Source organism: Erithacus rubecula (assembly GCF_903797595.1).
Source record: "Erithacus rubecula genome assembly, chromosome: 8".
Classification (NCBI taxonomy): Eukaryota; Metazoa; Chordata; class Aves; order Passeriformes; family Muscicapidae; genus Erithacus; species Erithacus rubecula.
Window position 1 is genome coordinate 12,244,949 of NC_136659.1, and position 19,199 is coordinate 12,264,147.

A 19,199-nucleotide genomic window follows, 5' to 3' on the forward strand; every position below is an offset into this window, starting at 1 on the left:
AGGGAAGAATTTTTCAGGAAATCATCACATATATGTCTGAAATGAAAACATGAAATAATTCCTCAAAGGAATACTTTATGATATAATCTACTGTTGGTTAAACAATTCAAATCTCCTCACAAATCTTTGTTTACCAGATAACAGCTTTAAAAATTCTGAAATATGCCCTATTTGGTTTTATTTGAATGCTTGCAGATATTTCAATGAGAAGTGTAAATTTCTTTCGCTTGTGATTTTATTATTTACTCTAAAAGGGAACATCCTCAACCTACTGTTTATTTAAAACAGCCAAAATGTTAATAAATTGCCAATAAGAAAACTTTATTTTTGATCACCAGAAACTTACTGTATCCATAGTATAATTAAGAAAATGAAAACTGTTTGAAAACAATTCCACCTCAGGAAAAAACAAAAAAAACCCCAACTTTTAAATTAATTCCTATACTAATTAGTAATATTTCTCTTTGTTACTGCATTTATCAATAGGATTCTCTGCTTATCTATACAACCTAAAAACAGGTAAACCCTTTTAAAAGCAAAACCTACCCTAGAAACATGCTTCAGGTAACACCCTAGGAATTTTGATATGTTCAGATAGTTTCTCAAGACATCTAGGCCTTATTTTTATTCCTTAAGGGAACTCCTTTGAGGAAAAAAATTCTGTACATCTCCTATGTTAGAGATTAAAAGTTTGATAGATTCATTGAGTCACAATAGACCACAAGCAAGCAGCTGAATTCCCTGTCAAATGGGAATTTAGGGACAAAGATTTTTATAGACTCCATGCTGAGTGAATCATGTTTTAAAATATTTTGGGAATTTTTTTCCTGTTTCATAAATATACACACACACACAAACACACACACACTTGAGACATAAGTTCTATATTAAAATAAACAAACACCACTCCACTAGTCAAATAAAGGCCTAATTCTGCAAATTAAATTGCAAAGAAGAATCACATGTGCATATGGAGTCCCACTGATTTCAAAACTTCTAACCCACACTCTAAAGTAATTCAAAGTTTCTGCAGTAACCAAAAACTAACAGCAAGAACTCTTTGTCTTCCCAAACTGCTAAATGTTGTGTACATCTGCTAGCACAGGATACAGTAGGTTGCTGAGTTTAAGTAATTCAAGAGTCATGTATTAATAGCAACATATTAAGGACCACAATTTTTTTTTATCCTGAAATAGATAATGGAGCCAAAAAGCAGTTGATGGATGATGGAAAAGTCTGAAAAGTGCAGCAGAATAGCAGTCAATAGTCAATTATCACAACAATACAGATATAAATAGCAACACTCCCTAAGTATACATATTCTAATTGTAAGAAGAAAAATGCTTGGAGTTTTGGTGCAAAAAAAAATCTTAAACCCATTAGATGAGTTTTCACATCATGAGTTGTTTCACTTCATTTAACCTTATGGCTAAGGAAAAACAAGTATTTTGGTTTCTGTCTTAGACTTGTAAACTGGCATATGACACAGGGAGCAATAAGAGATAAAAACTTAATGGAAGCTACTCTTGAGTATGTTGGGTTGTTACAACAAAGAAAACTACTGTACTTTTCTGAAATCTTCTCACAAAGGAATTTCTCTATAAGTACACAGCAAGACTTCAGTGTTCAGTCTCCTAAATTCATCTCTAGGTGATTCAACATCAGTAAATTACTGTAACACCATAAGAAAAATAATTCATCTTTTGAGATCATTGAGCCACCTCAAACAAAAGCACAGTCTGCCATTTTGCAAAGGACTCCACTGAAAAATGCAGTCTAAATTTTGCCATTACCTGCTAGCAGAAATCCATACTGTTCATTTAAGTCTTTTTCCCAGAATATTTCAACGTTGATATATTAATTTTCACAAAGGTATTTCCATTGTGAACTAGATGAGTTAATCTGTTTAACAGTAATTTATCAAAGATAAATGTACCTTTTGTGTTACTCTTCCTATAGATCCTTTCACAGAGGAGGGAATCATTTCTTATCTTCCAGATTTGGAAATGAACAAAGTAAAATTCATGTGCTCTCAGTGTCACAGCTGTAAATCCTGTTTTCCTCATCCACACAAAGAATTGAACAGCTCTCTAGTGTTGGTCTCCATAATTTCTGGGGTTTTTTTAGGACTCCCTAAGCAGCATTCCACTGTCAGGAAGGTTTTTAGAGGAAATGGAATGATAAGTGGCTTGAAAGGCAGAGCACAAACCAGGCAGCTCTACACTGAACAGTGCTGGGATTGGGAGCCCAGGAGGCACCTGTGCAGATTCCCTATACAAATATGGACTGGTCTAGAGAGACTCCTTCACAACACTAACTTGTTTCAAGTTAGTCATGATCTCTTCAAACAGTTCTTGACAAAGATCTACTGAAACCATTCTGCTAAGGGGTAACAGAAAAAGGCACACTAGACAGATGTAGAACCATTCCAGAGGGACATACCAAAATCCTGTCCTTCCTTGAAACCTTGGTACTTTTAGACTAATCAATTAGAGTCTAAATCCTCAGGACTACATTTTTGAACAACTCTTCTCTTTTCTCCATCTGCCTTGCAAATGGAGCAGAAGAACCTGGAATTGGGAACTAGATCTGTAAATGGGTAAGACTGGATAAACATAGTCTGATGTTGAACAGTGCCCTGATGACAGGAAAGACAGAAAAAAACTGGACAGCATAAGTCCAAAGATATTCTTTGGCAGAGGAGTCAGAGATAAACTCAAATACTTTCCTTCCTCTTTTAAAAAACTTTTGGATTATTTCCTCAGCACCTCCTCTTTATATCTGTACTTCATATGTAGTTTAAACACGTACCAAGTACATAAGAACAAGCAACAATGACTGTAAGAATAATTTAAGTTCTCAAAAATCTTAATTTTTTTTCATTGCAATATGATTTCAAGGAATCTGATTTTACCAGGGACATTCCACTTTTCCCTTTTTTATGCCACATCTCTCTGAATTAATTGACTAAGAAAAACTGAAAATCTCTAGTAAAATATAAATATTCAATTATCATATAAAAAATAAGAGCGACACTAAGTCAGATTCCAATCACAACAAAAACTATCATTAAAAATAGAGAATAAGGGACAAAAGAAAAAAAAAACCTGTCAAAATCTTCATCAAATTTAGGTTAGAAAAGTAAAATTTTTATCAATTCTCGAAGTAGAAAAAGCTACTTCCTCTACATGAAGCAGAATTTTACTGTCTGGGTCTAAACTCAACTGTACAAAAGTATTTGCTTTTATATGCTAATTCTGCTACCATGTATCAACAAAAAAACCATCATAAATACTTAAAAGAACATAAAGACTGAAACAAAACACAAACCCTTGGGTCCTTCATCCTTTTTGCCACCAGTATCCCTAACAGGATCATCAATGCTGCAGTCTGTCCCAGCCCAGGAGAAATTACAAATGCAAGTGGCTTCATTACTACAAACCTGGAAAAAAAAATAAGTGACAGCAGTTAGTTTTTAACTGCATTTTATTAACATGTAATTAGACATTTAATTCATTGCATAAAACTTACCTATTTATATATTACAACAATAGCACTGAGTGTTTGGAATGACATCACACACCTGGAAGTTTGCCTTAACCCTCCTAATATTCTCACATGCTAGGAGAAGCAGAAGTGGTTCTATCATCACTGGCACTACACACCTGCACAGGCTGTGAAAAATAACAGCAATTTAGCTAGACTAGTTTGATCTTCACTAGTCAACTATCTGGATTTTGAGCCTGGATGCCCAGAAGGGATACAAACATTTGCCTTTGAAAAGGTTCAAGGCATGGTTACACTTTCCACCCTCTCATTTACAGCTTGCTCCCATGTGGAACAAAGTCGATACATTTGCATTGGTTTGTCAGCATTTTTCCTAAGCAGCAATGAGGAATGCTTGTCTAGCTTCTAGAAGAGAGGGAACAGTTCTTCCTAAGTTTACATTTACCTGAATGACCTCTAAAAAAGGACTCAGCACTCTAAAATTGGCAGTGTTTGTATTAGATACAGAAAAACCTATCCAGTGGACAAAACGTAAACCATCAAATCAATAGCAAGAGCTAATAGCTACAAACTTTACATATGAAAAAGAACATGGAATGGTGTTGCTAGAAGAGGTTACTGTGGAAAAAAAGCATGACACAAGAAACAGACAAAGAATGAAGCTTTGATTATAGAACTAGAAATTAAGTCAATCATTAGACAAACAGGTAATTATGTCTTTTGGACACTGGAATATAATGTGAAAAAAAACCCCAGAAAACAACCTACCCACAAATCATTCTAAGTAGCACATGTGATTTTTTAAATTCAACTGTTATTATGCTCTGCTTTTAAGAAGCACTCACTGAAGAATATAACCAAAGAAGCTGAAGATAAACACATTTTATGGCAGGTTTGATCAAATGAAATACCCTTTTAAAATTGGGAATTGTGATAATCCAAAACAGAATAGGTAAAATAGTTCACTCACCCTTCATGTCACTCGTAAGATAAAAAGTACCAAGATGATATCTAATCTCCTAGATACTTTACAATTTCAAAAGTTTTCTTTTTGATTTTGAACCTAACCCTCCACTTTGAAACACTCAATTTCATATTCAGGTATTGACAGAAGAAGAAATAAGCCTCTTCTAGTACAAAGTCTAGCCCTTCAGGCAAGTATTTGTCTCACTGAATCCCACAGTGGAAAGGTTTTATTGGTATTTAAAACAGTGATCTGTTCATCAAAATATCTTAGACAAATGAACTTATGGATAGAATAACAGAACATAATGTGCCTGAATGTAAAATGATACACTTTAGATCTGTTCAAGGACGGTTTGGAACTATCCAAGAACTCCCTCTCTGCTGAGGACCCACAGTTTGGAACTTCAATTATTTGAGCCATGGGCTATAAATCTATGAACACAAGATCAACTTTATAAAGCTGTTAGCATGCAGGAAAACATTTAATTGAAGATGCAAGTGGCTTGAAATATGGATAGTACATTACAGAAGTCCTTACAATAACTAATATCAAAGGTCTTTCTTGCTACTAAGAAACCCAACTCTTTGGATATAATTGCAGAACCAATTTGAGACCTTTCCTTTCTAAAAATTTTTTATGCATCACAAAACGGCAGTCTTTCCCTGAATCCAGCATTTGTGGATTCAGATGAAAAGGCCTTAGTAAGACTTTCAGGAGTTAGGATCAGGCAGAGCAGAGAGAGCTGGGGAAGCTGAGCTGCTCACTCCCAGTACAGACTCACCCCATGACCAGAACAGACTTTTCCATTGGAACCAATGGGACAGCTGCTTATGTTCAAGGACTGAATGGGCAGGCACTTTTTGTCCAGACACATCATCTGAGGTCCACATGGAGCTCCATCCTCTACATAACCTAAATCTGTATCATCATCTAAAAGAACGTGAGCACCACTAGGAGAAATAAGTTTTAAGATAACATTAGTATTATGACTGGAATCTTTTGAAAATATTAAAAGCATGTGGGTGTAGACACTCAAAGCCCCACACCCTTCTTTCATTTAAGCTTTCAGACAGACTGAACAAAACTGTAGAGCTCTTCTGTCCATCCACAGCAATGACAATGTGTTCCAGTTGTCAAAATAAAAATAAGTCTAGATTAGGACTTAAATACTCAAGAAGGTTGCCTTAGTTTTTGGGGTTTTTAAGTCTCTTTTTAAGACAGACCATGCTTTTTTATTTTTTTCCTTTTCCCCCAAATGATGTGAAATACTATTGCTAGAAAAAAATACTAAAAAACTAACTTCCCATGTGATTTAAATAAAAACACTAGTGTAATAATGGAAGAATTAAGAATCACTGTTCACTCAGGACCCAGCTATGTAAGACAGGGTTCCCTAGGGTGACAGCAATGTTGCCAACATCTTCAAAATACAAACCCAGTATTGTAGCAAACTCATCTACCTGTTCTTTAATTGAACAGTAGCTGAATATCTTAACCTGCCACAACTCTGCAGGTTCCTCCCTCTCAGCCTTCACTTCACTACAGCTGTCTCCTTGAGTATTTAATACTCAAAACCATTATATTCAAAACACTGTCTTTGTCAGTCACAGACTTTCTCCACCCCCAGAAAAACAATGCTGAGCATTAGGCTCTGACTGTGAAGTTCTGCTGTTGGAGGGATCAAGCAGAAGATTCAGAAGTATAATCTACATTTTACCCTCTTTAAATGTGGAATATTAGGCTTTTTATGGCTTTGGGATTTTTTTTTTAAATCAAAATAAATACACTCATATTAAGGATTTTGCTGCAATTACCTAAAATTCACAGAATCTCACATTTATGTCTATCTTAGTTCAATTTGGTTTGACAGAGATAAATCATGTTAGAATATTGCATTATCTTTTACCTGCAGTCCACTATGCGTCCTTGATGATAAAAAGAATTTGGGATAATTTCTCCTTGAACTTGACCAACTCGTGGAACTCTAGTAAGATTAGTGCAGAGCAAAAAGCCACAAAAAACATCACTAGAAAATGAAAACATAAATCAAAATATTACTGGAATAATATGAGGTAAACTTACAAAAAAGAAAGGCAATGGTGCTGCTGATCACAGAAATATATTACCATAAGCCACAGGATAGACTTTCACAGTGCAAGTGTGGAAATAAAATACTATTTTATTTCAATGACAAGAGGCAGAAACAAGTCATCGTTCATTCCAATGCTCACATGGCCACAGAATGTGTCTGTGCTCTAAGAACAATCCAGAACAACTAAGAGGAGACAAACTGTACAAAGTTTTGTCATGTTAGCCTAAATTGCTTTTCCCTCTCTCTGGCAGCTTACACACCATACATGCACATCAAGTTTGACATTTTCATTGCATGTTATTTCCCTTGCAGAACAAAAGAACCATAACAATAATTTTCAGTGTGCAGTTGAGTGTGCCCAAGTTTTGGTATAGAATCAGCTTTTTCAAATGTTGTTTGATATCTGCATATATTTAAATATATATTATATAATATATGCAACATATATTTTATATCTTCAATGGAAGGATATCAGCTTATACTGATTGTCCTAAGTCACAGAAGCTGGATAAATGCTGGAAATTGACCTTGTTAAAACTGAAAAAACCGTAAATAGCCCTTTGGCCAGATCATGCATCTCTCTACCAACAAAGAAAAGCTTTTACAGAAATGAGGGATTTAACATACACATTAGAACACCCTATCCTCATCTAAATATTAAAAAAATCCATTAAATAAATTCCTTTCCTTATGATCCTATCAGAGAACTAATAATTTTAAAAGCCACTATATAAGCATCAAATACTCAAAAAAGAAAAACGCTATTCCCAAACTGAAATTTGTATGTAAATTAAAATAATTAAAAATTACAAAACAGAAGTAAATCAGGAGAAATTTAAATCTATCTACTAATAATCATTAACTTGAAAAGTAAATTTAATCAAATATTCATCTAGCAATGATCACATGAAAATGAATCAGGCTTTTTCTCTATAGCATTCAAATGTATAATGGTCTTCTCTGGTTGAAATAAAGGTTAGAACAAACTTGAAACATCATAATCTGGTATTAGTCCCAGAGCAAGTGAACAGAGTGTGTACTCTGTCAAGGCTGTGGTGTTTTTATGTTATGAAGTTTGTGACTTTTTGTTGTCTTGTCTCTGAGCTCCTCTGAAATAACTGAAGTCACAGTATATTCTTCTGAAAGTCTAGAATTCTTTACAAGTGTATTGCTGAGTCACTCATAGATTTATCAGAGTGCTTTTTCAAGATGCAAACCTCACGAGGGAAAGAAGATTCAAAATAATGAAAAACAAACTGCTGAAACATGCATGAAAAAGTAGAAAAAGTAGACAATATTAAACCATTACCAATCTATTTGAATTACAAATAATCTCTGCCAAATTGAACTTACTGTTTGCTGCACTGAATCCATCGGTCTCCATCCTTTCCACAGTTTCCTTTTGTTGTGCCTTCTGTATTAAGCTTTTCATAACAAAATTTGTCAGATCCTGAAGACTCTGTTGATGAAGAAATAGAAATCATGCTTTCCACTAGCAACATGACAGCTTTGAAACCAGCATTTATTGCAGCTGTTCTCTGCAATTTTTTTAATACAAAACATCCGTTTAAATATGTGTATGTGCAGAGACGGTATTTCCCAGTGACTAAAAGGCAGAACAGGTGAAACTGAAATAACTACTGATAAGTTCAAAATTTGCTCTGAACTTTTACAAGTAGCCTCCACACTGTCTGTATTGTATTCTGCATATGAAATTTATCTGTGGTCAAATTTTGTTCACTTCATAACAGTTGCACATAGTTGTTTTTCACTGCAGTTTTTCTGATCTGCATTTCAGAAGGTTTTATATAGGACATTTATGATAAGCATGTGTTGTGACATCAACTCAGTGTTGATTTTATTCTATTTTTAGATGTTCACAGGAAACCAAACCTGAACAAAGTGTAATTTTTACTTATTTTTAGGAGTAAAATTCTGAACTAATAGGTTTTAAACCCATAATTATTTGCTAAGAGCTCATTTGTTTTTTTCTAAAAATGAATCTAAAAAAAAAGAAAATAAAAAGCACAACAATTATATAGAGAAAGATAAAATAATAAGACAGAGTAGCCTCAGTGGCAGTTATGAATTACACAAAATGCACAAGAACACACTAAATGCTGGAGCACAGGACATCCTGGTAATTCTACCCTGCTGAATTATCTCAGAAACATTACAAAGAACATTCAGCCTCTCTCTGATGCAAGCAAAGCCCATTGCAATTGCAATTCTATTTAACTCAACACCTCTGGACATAAATCCATACCATGCATATTTAAATTCACACCAATGTACTTATTTTCCTGACTTGGAGGATAGTATAGGAAGGAGAGGCAAGGTGGAGCAGCTTTGGCATGAACCCTGATGGGATAAAGGAACTGGTGACTGTCATTAAAAAAACCCCAAAACATCTGTTTTTGAGCTATACCCAAAAGATTCTCAATCCCTTCCCCCCTGTAGCATTTGCTGCCTGACCCAGATCTGCAGCCACATCATGCCAGAGCTCTCTCCCTGACACCACTCCCAGATGCAGAATTCCACTTGGCAGTTAAGCCATTCTCCCACTGCAGTCTACTAACTCTACTGATCAGAAAACTTTAACTTGGAGTGACAAGAACAAAAAACAAAAATACAAAAAAACCAAAGCAAAGGCAGGAATGAACTAGAAATAAAATACATTTAAGGTAGTTAAAGTCAACCTACTAGATCCCCAGATATATTTGCACTGATTATCTCTTGTCTTGCATTCACCATTATAGCAACGACCCTAAACAAAGCACAACATGTTAGGAATTAGAACCAAAACCAACTTCATCTCCTTCCCCTTCCACAACAAATTTCTCATTTTCATTCTTCACATGCATGTAGATACCATGAGTTTTGGTGGATGAAGTACCTATTTTGGCCCAGATACCCAAAGCCAGTTTGTGTCCAATACACACTGACATTTAACAGTTACTTTATACCCTTACCCAGTTGTAAAGAACTTATTAACATGGAGTGTAATAAAATGTCTACGTATAAAATGTAGAACTCCCAAGGGGATTTCACTCAAAGTAGAAATTATTACTATTCATAAAGTGCATAAAGCACAAGCAACATTAATGTTTAAAGGATAAAATTTATGAAGAAATATGGAATACAGGATTTTTAAAAAACAATGCCAAAACAAAACAAGAATGTATATTTGGTTGATTTCTATTTGCTGATGTGCAGGGATTTTAAAACATTGCATACCTGATTAGAATCACAGGCATACCCATCTTGTTTATGAAGATTTGGTGGACACTGGAAAAAATTAAGAGTATTTTTTGTCACGTGTACTGTAATAATGCATCAGAGGATCGCACATAGAATTTTTCTGCTTTTAAGAAAATTACACAACATATAAAGAGGGTTGAAAATAAAATTTTTATAGCTAAAATATTTATAGCTACAAATAGAAATTATAAAAATTAATGTCTGGATCCATGAAATATAATGTTCAAGTCTAACTTCCTGCATATTCCAAGAAGAAATTAAGGAGGTGAGGCAAAATGAAAGCCAATGTGTTCAGCAAGGTGATATTTGGTAGCTAATAGTGGGGCCATGTTTGCAACACTGCCACCAGATGCATTTCAGTTCCACTACAACAGTAAGGGAACACCTGGTCACAGCTCACCAGTCTACAGCTTACAGAGCTTCAAGGGGTTTAATGATGTTAATTGTAATGTTCCCTTGGCTCTGGAAATTCTTTGGTACAAACAAGGCACTAGGTCCAGTAAAGGACTTCCCTTAAACCATTCTTAAGGTGATTCCTCATCTAAAAGGGACTTGTGAAAAGCTGGAAAGAGTCTGCTGCACTGGACTGTGTTAGCTAATACTACAAGAGTTATAAAAACCAAATACACCTAGAGAATTAATCTTTTGAGTCCACTTAAATTATTGTTTCTATGAGTTTTACAATAGTGTATACTTCATTATTACATCATCATTTTGGGCATATGACTGTGAAGTTGTTAATACAATTTTCCTGTTAAATGAATACAAAACAAAAGAGTGCAAACAAATGTCAGCAGTGCAAGCAGAGAACATTTCTGCACACATACCTGTCCAGAATCCCCAGTGCAGAACTCTGCAATGTCACACTCATTCACTGCATATCGACAGTCATAACCTCGTGGGAAAAACTAGAAAATGAAAAACATAGTTCAGCACTAAGAACACATCTACATAAACTGTTCCTTTTCCTTCTACCTAAAACACACTTTGAACTTTAATAGGCTGCACATGATTACCATGGACAACTGAAAAAAACAATTGATATATGGCAGCAACACTCACAAGACACGATGTATTACAGCAGGGTCCATCACTGCAATGAGCTCCATTAGAAAGAGAGCACTTCTTACAACAATCTGCATAGCATTCCTGAAGAAAAAGTCAAGCAAAAAATTTAGTTTTCCATTTTAAACAAGTTTTTTTTCCTTCACAATCTTTCCAACAACCAACTATTACATACCAGCAGACAAAAGGCTCAGTTTAGCACTGATGATTTGAAATTATCAGCTGGAAGATGCCTTTGCAATACTCAAATACTAAAGGGAAAACAGTGACATTCAATGCTAGGGCAACACAGGGATTCACATCTTCTTTAGCTTGTGCCAAATTTATGCTGCTTAGTTTAGTATTATTCAATGCAGAAAAAAAACCCAACCTAACTTCAGGTGCAATTATATTTAAATACTAGAACAAGGACTCAAATATAGAGGGCAGAATTTTTCCAAAAACATTATTAGAGTATTTCTGCAAGAGAAGAAAACAGCAGTTCATGTGTTCTGTCTGAACACAGGCACCAGTCTCCCAAGTATCAGTAAGGCGTCTCCCACCCCAGATATACTATCCAGGAAAAGCAAAAGGGTAAGTACTTCTCCAGTGCAGCTCAAAAACTGCTGGGAAACAACTGTATCTTGTCACTGGTGCAACAGGAACTGTTCAGAGGACACTGTCTTTTGCATTCATTGTCATTTGAAAAAATATTTTAATACAGCCCTTTAACAAAATTGTTCCCAAACAACAGGCAAAACAAATTCATTTCCATAACCTTTCCTCCTTCTCTTACCAATCACTTAATTTGTCTTAATAAATTTTGTAAGAAAAACTTGTGGAATAATATATAACTACTTACCATTCGGAAACCGCAATCACATTCTTCTCCTGCTTCTACATATCCATTTCCACACTCGGTGGCTTCAAAGAGCTGAAAGAAAAAAGCCCCCACCCCAAAGTAAGAATAAAACCAGTGTCAAGTGCCTTGTGTGTCACACAGCCCATTTCTATAATGCTACACAAATGTGCTGTCCCAGACACTGCAGGTGCCATGACTCGGCGATGGAAAGGCAGTGGGGTTTTCAAGAGCAGCTCATCAGAATTTTTCAGATGTGAAAGGCATACAGCTAAATCACAGGAATGATGGTCCTCTTTAGGAGGATACTGATCTCATAAAACCATTACAAATAGAGGGACACTACAATAATATTTAAGAGATGACATTTGAACTTAATTCCTTCAATGAATATATGTGGATACTGCTCCACAATATAATTCTTGGGATTTGCTCAAGTACCCACACTTGCTTATGCAATGAGCTACTGGCTGTTCCTGTGCAACATTTGCGCATGAAAAAAATAAATAGAAATGCTGCCAAAAAGAAGTGCTGTGTGCCTTATTAGTAAGTTATACACAACCACATACAGATAGTACTAAACAGCTAATCCTAGGACCAGATACATACAATGCAGATAAATTCTGCAGTTCAGGATAATCCAGATTCTATAGCGGTTTCACATACAATAATATTGATTATGCAAGAAGCTTCTCTGTTTTCAATATAATTCTGCTTTAAAATCATATAAGAGTATCAAGAATCTCCAATTTAACTGGAATATTAGCAGCAGAATATTCACTAGAACACAGTTGAAATGAGGAGTTAGAAGTTAATAAGTTAAAATGTGAACACGTAAATCTAAGAGTGAAAGATGTGAGTAAACCCTTCTGCATGGGCCTAGTGGAAATAAAGCTGTGGAGAATCATCAAGATATGAAATACAACATCTAATACAATACAAATTTTATATAAAGTTGTATGGAACTCTTTGATAGTTTTGGTTCAGGCAGGGGTAATCATAATACCTAATAAGAAAGAAATACAACATTTCACTTTTGTTATATAAACCACATGGGTAATCAATAGCACCTACAATTTTGGGTGCCAGAAGCAAAATAAGAAATATCCATGTGTTCTTCTTCACCCGTAATGTTGACAGGATTAAAAAAACCACTTAATTTTTCTCCTCCCACCCCATGTAAGCTCCTGTTTCTACTACACTTTGGTGCAAACAGCAAGATCTCTTACTCTGAAACTGAAATTAATTTCTCTATCAAACAAGAAAATTACAGAACGCAAGCAGGCAAACACAAATTTCCTATGGCAATCAGGAACCATTTAATTATACATGTCAGAGCATAACTTGGGATTTATTTTTAAAAATGGCATCATGGTGACTGCTTAGCAACTCTGTTTTACTTACCTAAGGATGAAACACACGATTTTCTACCTTACCTCCTGACCTCCAAATAACAGCATTCTAAACATTGTATAATTATTTTCCCCCACAAAGTACTTTAAAGCTGTGAAGCACTGGCACAGATAATATATAAAGGTAATTCAACCATTTCCCCAGGAGCCTTTTCTCCCAAATAAATCAGATTTTTATTATGTCAAATTGAGTCAAATTGACAAATTCTTCACATTACTTAGCCTATCATATAGCCTACAACTATCACTAAAAACTGAAGCTGTGTTTTTCTATTTACCTACTTATTCCTTTGTGTAAGAATTCTTGCATTCTTATTCTATAAGCAAAGATTGCTACCCTGGGAAAAGACTTCAAAACCACTCGAACAAGCAAATTTTTTTTAATTAATTGTGCAAGGTGATGGTCCACCAAAGGGTATAGCACAGTAAACAGAACAGCCTAATAGCCTCATGTGGTATTAAATTCTACAAGGACAGCAGTTTGACACTATGATTAAATAGAATATTAATGCTTTGGATTGCTCTTACTTGGCAAAAACAGCCACATGGAATATTTTTATACTGCTCAGCTTTAGAGGGATGTCAGGGTAACATTGTCTTAGAAAAAATTATGACCTTGGCAAGTTTTTAGGCAAAAAAAGCAATGGTAAAAGGAAACAGCTATGAATGATAGTTTGCTAGATATATATTTAAAATTAAATGAAGCTAATGTAGAGAACAACCAAAAGTTACTACTGTCTATATGAAATGAGCTATGGATTTCCATTTCCTAATGTGGTAACTGGCATTATTTTCAACAACCTGAGACACAAAGTCCAAGAATTGAGTGTAGGTGGAGCATTCACTGTGACCCCACTTCTGAATTTATTTTGCACTTCCAGCTTAGTAAGTACTGCATTTATGCTGAATGTGATATTTACCATTATCTGAGTATGAAGAATTATGGAAAACAAGTTGCATTCCTCTCAAAATTATTTTTAAATGCTATGGGGCTGAAATAGCTAATTACAACCTCAAGAAAATACGCACACAGATATCTGAAAACATTTGAGAACAGATGATGCCAGTGAAATTATTACATTTTCATTACAATGTGTAGCAGGTATCCTGACTACCAATTTATTTATTACCTTTGTTGGCCTGTTAAAAAGACAGGCACCTCCCCCACGAAGTAAAAATTCTTTGTATTCTGCAATGCTGCATTTGGAGAATTTCCTGGAATGGTATACCCTAAAATGGCAAAGAATTAGTTGAGTAAATGCCTTGAAACACCACCAGCTACTGGAAAGGAGCAAAGGGGTCACAACATTATTTAAATACTGTAAATCCCAGTTTCTTACAACCACTGTGTGCAACAACATGACAACTCAGTCTTATTCTCAAACAATAAGAACAAAAGAAAAGTTTAAAACATTTTTCTTTTTTTGTATTTCTACTTTATGAATGTATATAAAACTGTAGCTTTTAAACTTATTAATAAGGTAAACCCACATTACCACAGTAGCTGCTATTCACCTTTCTATTGCATGCATAATCCAGTATCCTCTCAGGTTTGTTTTTAGCAGCTGCAAGAAGCTACAGCAAGAAGTTTCACAGCTTAATACAGACTGGTAGAAAAACAATTTCATCCCATTTTCTTCTGTCACATTTGCTAATCTCATTTCATGTCTCCCTAGTTCTTATACTGGAAGAAAGAGTAATCATTTGTTCATGATGTTACAGACTTCTCTCATGTTTCCTCAACTCAATCTTTTCCCAGACTACTGAAAATGTACTTTATTAGTAGTTTCTCACTCAGAAATTGTCTGATATGTTTATTAGTCGTGTTTTGAAATCTGGGAATGAGATCTATTCACAGTGTCAAAGATTTGGGTAACCATGCAATAAGGAGGTTCTCCATTCCTTTCCTAACAGTTCACTGTTACTGAGCTATTTCCCCACTGAATTACTCCATATAGAAAGAGAAGTCTACTGAGACTGATGGAGTTAAGTGAAAAGGCTTTAAAGTGCAGCTAGTTATTCACTCATTCCATTAGTCAGTCCTTTTTCAGCTTCTACATGACCATTCTCTGCTCCTGGCTTTTGTTTGCTGTTAACCTTTCCTACAGAAGAGGCTTTTCCCACAGCCTCTTCTTCTGATACTTCCATCACAGACCAATATTTAGATGAGTTCATCATATGAAGGAAGCCAGTATCTATCTGATCAATGCCTTACCTCAGATTCCAGAAGCAAATTTATGAATGATTTTCTGCTGCATTCATAGAGTGGCTGACAATTACAAGTCTACAGGGAAGCCACAAAGTAACTCTACTGAAGAATCTATTTCCAAATACCATATGAACAAACTAAGCTCCTTCTCTCTTATTTATAACTATTTTTTTCCATTATTTTTGCAATTAAGCTTCCACAGTGAGCAAGATACTAACAGGAAGTGACTTACAAGATTCAAACCCCTATATTTCAGAAGTTATCCTTTTCTAATAATTTGCTTACAAGTACAGAGAAAACCTTTGGCAGTGTGTGAGGGTGGAGGGCAATGAAATTCCTCCCATCTGCTTCCCCTTCAAACTTCACTGACCATTTGTTTATCTAAGGATTGAGTTCCAAATGTTTCTAGTTTTGTGTTTATTAGCACTAAAACACATGGATAAAACAATGTGTAAATATTTCTGTCATAATGTAAACTATGGACTCATTCCAGAGCCCTCAATTACTGATATTTATGACATACCCTGTTTCCTCCATGATGCAACCACCCCAGGATTCAGTGCAGTCACACTCTTCTCAGACAAGACCAAAATACAACAGAAAGGGAGACAAGTTACAAATTTGCTTACAATAAGTATAAAGTACTCACTATAAAAATGGAGCTTAACTAATCATACAAAGATTTGATGGTTGCTTGGCTGTACAAACTCTAGCCCCAAAAAGGAAACCAGCCCTCTTGAAGACATTCTAATACATTAAATAAATATGGTACTTTCAAATTACCATGTCTGCAGGTTCTTAAGACTCAACACAAAATTTCAGGCAGTACACAAAGCTAAAAATAGTTGGCAAGGTTCTTCCCTACATGCTCTCAAAACAGGCAGCACAAGCTTGTGTGCAGTACACATAATATTGATGAATTTAAATGTTCATTTTTTATCCTCCCTAAAAATGCAGAATACCCCAAAAGAGGCTTGTTACTGGACAGGCCAGGATTTTTCCCTTTGGCATAAAATTATTAACAGTAATATGTGAATCAGCCAATCAGACATTCATTCAAAAAAGCAGTTGAATGAAAATGGATTTACAGTTTACTTACAGCTACAGCATGTAAGTCAACAGTGACCAAATTCACAACATAAAAACAAATATCAGCACCTTATGGTTGATAAAACAGAAGCTGCAAACTACCCATAAAAATGATCTACCAAAGATAGATGTATTGCAGTTACCACTGGAAATCCAAAGTTTATTCATGGAAAACATTCAGAGATTATTTATATGATTATTTCTACTCTCCCCAGGTCTTTCAATAATCTTTCTCTATAAAGGGCATCCAAATAAGGACACTAAGCTATCATATCAAAAACTTCTATCTTTCAGTTAAAAAAATACTCTGATTTCCAAATTGTATGAATTCTGTTTTACTTGTAAACAAAAAACAATATAGAAAATATTTTAGCAATTTGCTAGTTTACACAATTCAAAAGCAATGCTTTACAAAACAATATTCCTAAGCATGATCTCCTAATTCACAGATTTCTGAAGTGATTCCACAATAAAGTCAACATTATCATTCACATTTTTAAAGAGGAAACAAAGAGAAAAAGTAGCCAAACTGCTTACAAAAAGCAAGTGAAAAAACCAAACTATTTTCTTTAGCCCTTGAAAGGGCTTTGCAGCAGTTTTTGTACCAACACTCTACATGTGTTAAGGCCACACAAATCTGGGCTGGCTGTGAAGCAGTAAGGTAAAAAGTTGAGCAAATGCCACACTGGACTAGGTTACAACTCCTTACCACTTCTTCAATTGTAAATCAGGTATTTTTTGAATTTTAGGAAGTCAGCAATTGTACTATTGGATTTACAGGTTTCATTATGATAGAAAAGAAGTTCTTAATTAAATTAATGGTGTTTTTATCAATATACCCTTAAATTTTGGTTATGAATCAAACCTCTTGACACAGGACATCACTGAGGTCATGTAAAACATTACTAAACTGGCAGCTCTTATTTTGGTTAAGTTGAAATTTCACTACATATATTTCCAAAAGCCTCAATTCTTGTTCTACAGTCACAGCATTTTTGGCATTTCTTTCAAACACAATAAAGGAAGTTTTCATTTATTTAGCTAAGGAAGACAAAAGACTCCATGTACATACTCGGTTTCCGGGCAGCTGGCTCCCATTGTATTCCAAGATTCTGAGCAAGACTCTGTGCTAGTTCCTGTGCCATGGGCAAAGGGAGGCCATACTGCATTCCAAGAGGAGCACAATTACAAAAAACCAAAAACCCATTAGTTATTGCAATAACACTACACTGGCTCATTAAGGCTAACCACATACCTACTACTTCAATAATACAGTGCAGTCAATCACAATTTTGTGTGCATATAAGGAAAATAAACTCAATAAAGTACATTATAGATAAAATATTCCTCTCCTACTCTTAGGCAATCTCTCTCCATTGCTTAATCTAAAAAACCAAGTCTATTTGATATATATGCAATACAGGTCTGTAATAGTAGAATTTAACTCATGTAAAAATAGAATAATTTCATTAATAATTTAATACTGCACTGAGGAAAAAAAATAACGATAGTAAAAATTCAATACGCAGGGACATTTTGTTTTCTAATTTCAATGTTAAAAAATTAAGGAAGAAGTACATGCCATTGATACCTCAAAAGATCAAGTGTCTTACACTGGTAAGACAAAGACATTCACTGCTGTGTTTCAAATACTCCTGTCTGAGATTTTTGGGTCTAAATTTCTGTCAAATATAATGAAATCCAATTTAAGTTCTTTTTAAGAGAATAATGCAGACAGGAGAAATACTTTCTAAAAATAAAAGTGCTCTGAACAATAGTTTGATGATTATCAACAGGCTGGCTGTGAGAATCCTAACTTTTTAATATGTAGATTATGTTTAAAGCCCTGAATAACTGAAACATATAAACTCTTGAGATTATAATGTAGAGATTCGACTTTATTTTGCTTTAACCATGATAAAACAAAAAAATTACCTCATTCACTCCTACTCCTCTGGCCACAGAGCAAACACCTCCAAAGTAACTTAAGCTGCTCCTTTTGTAATGAAATGTCACATTCCTTACAAACAAATAAAAATGAAGAAACTATAACACATTGACATTGGGCATCAAGAGCTTACTGAAAGACCATACTCTCACACACACTGTGATAGATTGCATGTATATTCATCTATTTCTAGCATAAAAAGCAATTGCAAGCTTACAAACAGAACACCAACACTGAAAGAGGTGATTTTATATAAGCTTTGACAAAAATACTATTTTTCTCGTGTAGAGTCAGAATCAGTCTTAATTCACAAACAAACCAAGAACAGAAAGCTTGAGTGCCAGACTCCAAAGACAATAAAGTGATAACATTTCTTTAAAAAGTTAACAATATGTTTCAATTTATGATCTGTTAGGAAGGAATTCTGTTCTGGAATGTACCAATATTGAGAACTTTTTAAATTATTTTCTTAACCCAAACCAATTTAAGTTTCAGTTTCAAATCCAAATGAAAAGACTGAGAAGTATACCTAAAGGGAAAATAATTAAATACTGCTCTTTAACCTTGCCTCCTTTTATTTATTGTTAAGCCTCAAATAATTTAATTAAGTAATGTAATCTGGAAGATCTAAATTATTCAATAAAATGCCTCTAAATCACTATTAATTACACCTATTTTAACTTCATAGTCATAATAATAAATCTACACAGCCTACAAAAAACCTACAGTGACCCTGCATGATGTACAAATGATCTAATGTTTGATAATTAATGTTTGGTTTTTGTGGGTTTTTTTTAATGACAGGTTATCC

At 34.6% G+C, this 19,199-nt stretch overlaps 1 protein-coding gene across 6 annotated transcripts in view; it reads right to left on the bottom strand.

Annotated features, from left to right (window-relative positions):
• Window positions 1-19,199, bottom strand: part of ADAM23 (ADAM metallopeptidase domain 23) — a 70,138-nt gene that overhangs the window by 14,016 nt on the left and 36,923 nt on the right. For 5 of the 6 annotated variants that reach the window (XM_079311480.1, XM_079311478.1, XM_079311476.1 and 2 more), the window contains exons 12-24: window positions 18,376-18,460; window positions 17,513-17,603; window positions 15,875-15,923; window positions 14,273-14,372; window positions 11,734-11,805; window positions 10,890-10,976; window positions 10,655-10,735; window positions 9,804-9,854; window positions 9,270-9,333; window positions 7,920-8,025; window positions 6,381-6,500; window positions 5,256-5,424; window positions 3,331-3,442 (exon numbers count right to left, since the gene is read on the bottom strand). In XM_079311480.1, coding sequence (XP_079167606.1) covers window positions 3,331-3,442; window positions 5,256-5,424; window positions 6,381-6,500; window positions 7,920-8,025; window positions 9,270-9,333; window positions 9,804-9,854; window positions 10,655-10,735; window positions 10,890-10,976; window positions 11,734-11,805; window positions 14,273-14,372; window positions 15,875-15,923; window positions 17,513-17,603; window positions 18,376-18,460 — 1,187 coding nt within the window. Of the gene's footprint in view, window positions 1-10; window positions 2,691-2,948; window positions 3,443-5,255; window positions 5,425-6,380; window positions 6,501-7,919; window positions 8,026-9,269; window positions 9,334-9,803; window positions 9,855-10,654; window positions 10,736-10,889; window positions 10,977-11,733; window positions 11,806-14,272; window positions 14,373-15,874; window positions 15,924-17,512; window positions 17,604-18,375; window positions 18,461-19,199 lie in introns of those variants that run through there. The other variant, XR_013774961.1, reaches the window with a different exon arrangement.